At 45.7% G+C, this 1517-nt stretch overlaps 1 protein-coding gene across 1 annotated transcript; it reads right to left on the reverse strand.

The window, feature by feature from the left end:
- Positions 1–297: 297 nt before the first annotated feature.
- EMH_0088380 (histone H3 variant, putative) lies at positions 298–1025 on the reverse strand (the record flags this gene model as incomplete). The annotated part of the gene is made up of 2 exons (XM_013501292.1): positions 298–396; positions 795–1025. The coding sequence occupies 2 exons, from the start codon at positions 1023–1025 to the stop codon at positions 298–300; spliced, it is 330 nt and encodes a 109-aa protein (XP_013356746.1).
- Between the last annotated feature and the right edge of the window lie 492 nt (positions 1026–1517).

Here is a 1517-nt window from a genome sequence, read left to right on the forward strand (position 1 = left end):
TTTAAGGGGTTTTTTTTTTTTTTTTTTTTTTTTTTTTGGTGGGTTGGAGGTGCCTGTACACCCCAAATACATATATAGCAGCTGCCTATACACCCCAGCGGTGCAGCAAAGAAGAAATGTATTTTTGTTTTATATTTAAATTATATTCTTTATATATTATTTATATTATATTTATATAAATATATTTAAATTTTATAAATATATATAATATATACACGCTATAGAATGCACGGCTCTCTAGGGGTCATACCATACACCCACCTAAACCCTAAACCCTAAACCCTAAACCCTAAACCCTCACCTGTACATCCCCGCATACGGCGGAGTGAATTTTTGTGCCACTTCACGGACAAGACGAAAGAAGGGAGAGCGAGGGATCAGCAACTCCGTAGTGTTCTGCAAACACCCTAAACCCTAAACCCTAAACCCTAAACCCTAAACCCTAGGCTCAAACCCTAAGCCCTAAACCCTAAACCTAGCCCTAACCCTACCCTAAACCATAACAGTAAACACTAAACCCTAACCCTAAACCCTGAACCCTGACCCTAAACCCTAAACCCTGAACCCTGACTCTAAACCCTAAACCCGAATCATAAAGCATATAAACCCTAACCCTAAACCGTAAACCCTAACCCTAAACCCTAAACCCTAAACCCTGATTGCTAAACCCTAGCTCCCCGCTTATATATAACCACCAGGCGTCAAACCCTGAGCCCCCCTAAACCCTCATTCATTGCCGACTACAGGCCCGCTCCTAAACCCTAAACCCTAAACCCTAAACCCTAAACCCTCACTCGATACTTGCGTATCTCCTTCAAGGCTTTGACCCCAGGGTGAGCTCTCTGGCGGCGGCCTGGGGGGCCCCCGGGGGCCCCCCGTGGTCTGCTGCCAGCAGCTAGATGCATAGATGCTTCTGTGTGCTGCGACTCTTGCTGCTGCTGCTGCTGCTGCTGCTGCCGCTGCTGCTGCTGGCGATGCGCGGCCCCCGCAGCTCCGCGGGATGGCGGGTGTTTGACGCGCGCCATTCTAACGAGGGTTTAGGGTTTAGGGTTTAGGGTTTAGGGTTTAGGGGGGTTTAGGGCTCTGCGGTGTAGCTGCACACATCGCGCCATCAATACACCCCAGCGGGTGCAGATACAGCTGCAGCCAAAAGAAGAAAAGAATAAAAATAAAATAAAATAAAATAAAATAAAATAATTAAAACATTATAAAGAAAAACTAGCCAGAAGAGATGCATGCAGCAGCAGCAGCAGCTGCAGCAGCAGCAGCAGCAGCAGCAGCGACGGCTGCGGTGTCTGCGCAGCTCCCCGTCACCCGCGGGGCTTCGGCTGCCGTATTTTTTTTATTTTTTTATTTTTTAATAAAAAAAATAAATAAAATAAAAATAAATTTAATTTAATTTAATTAAAATAAACTAATTGTTTTGTTTTAGTTTACTTTTAGCCGCAAACGCCAACAGCAACTGCCCGCTGCCGACACCTAGCGACAGCAGCAGCAGCAGCAGCAGCAGCAGCAAC

The sequence above is a fragment of the Eimeria mitis genome, genomic scaffold (genome assembly GCF_000499745.2).
Source record: "Eimeria mitis Houghton genomic scaffold, Emh_scaff6632, whole genome shotgun sequence".
Classification (NCBI taxonomy): Eukaryota; Apicomplexa; class Conoidasida; order Eucoccidiorida; family Eimeriidae; genus Eimeria; species Eimeria mitis.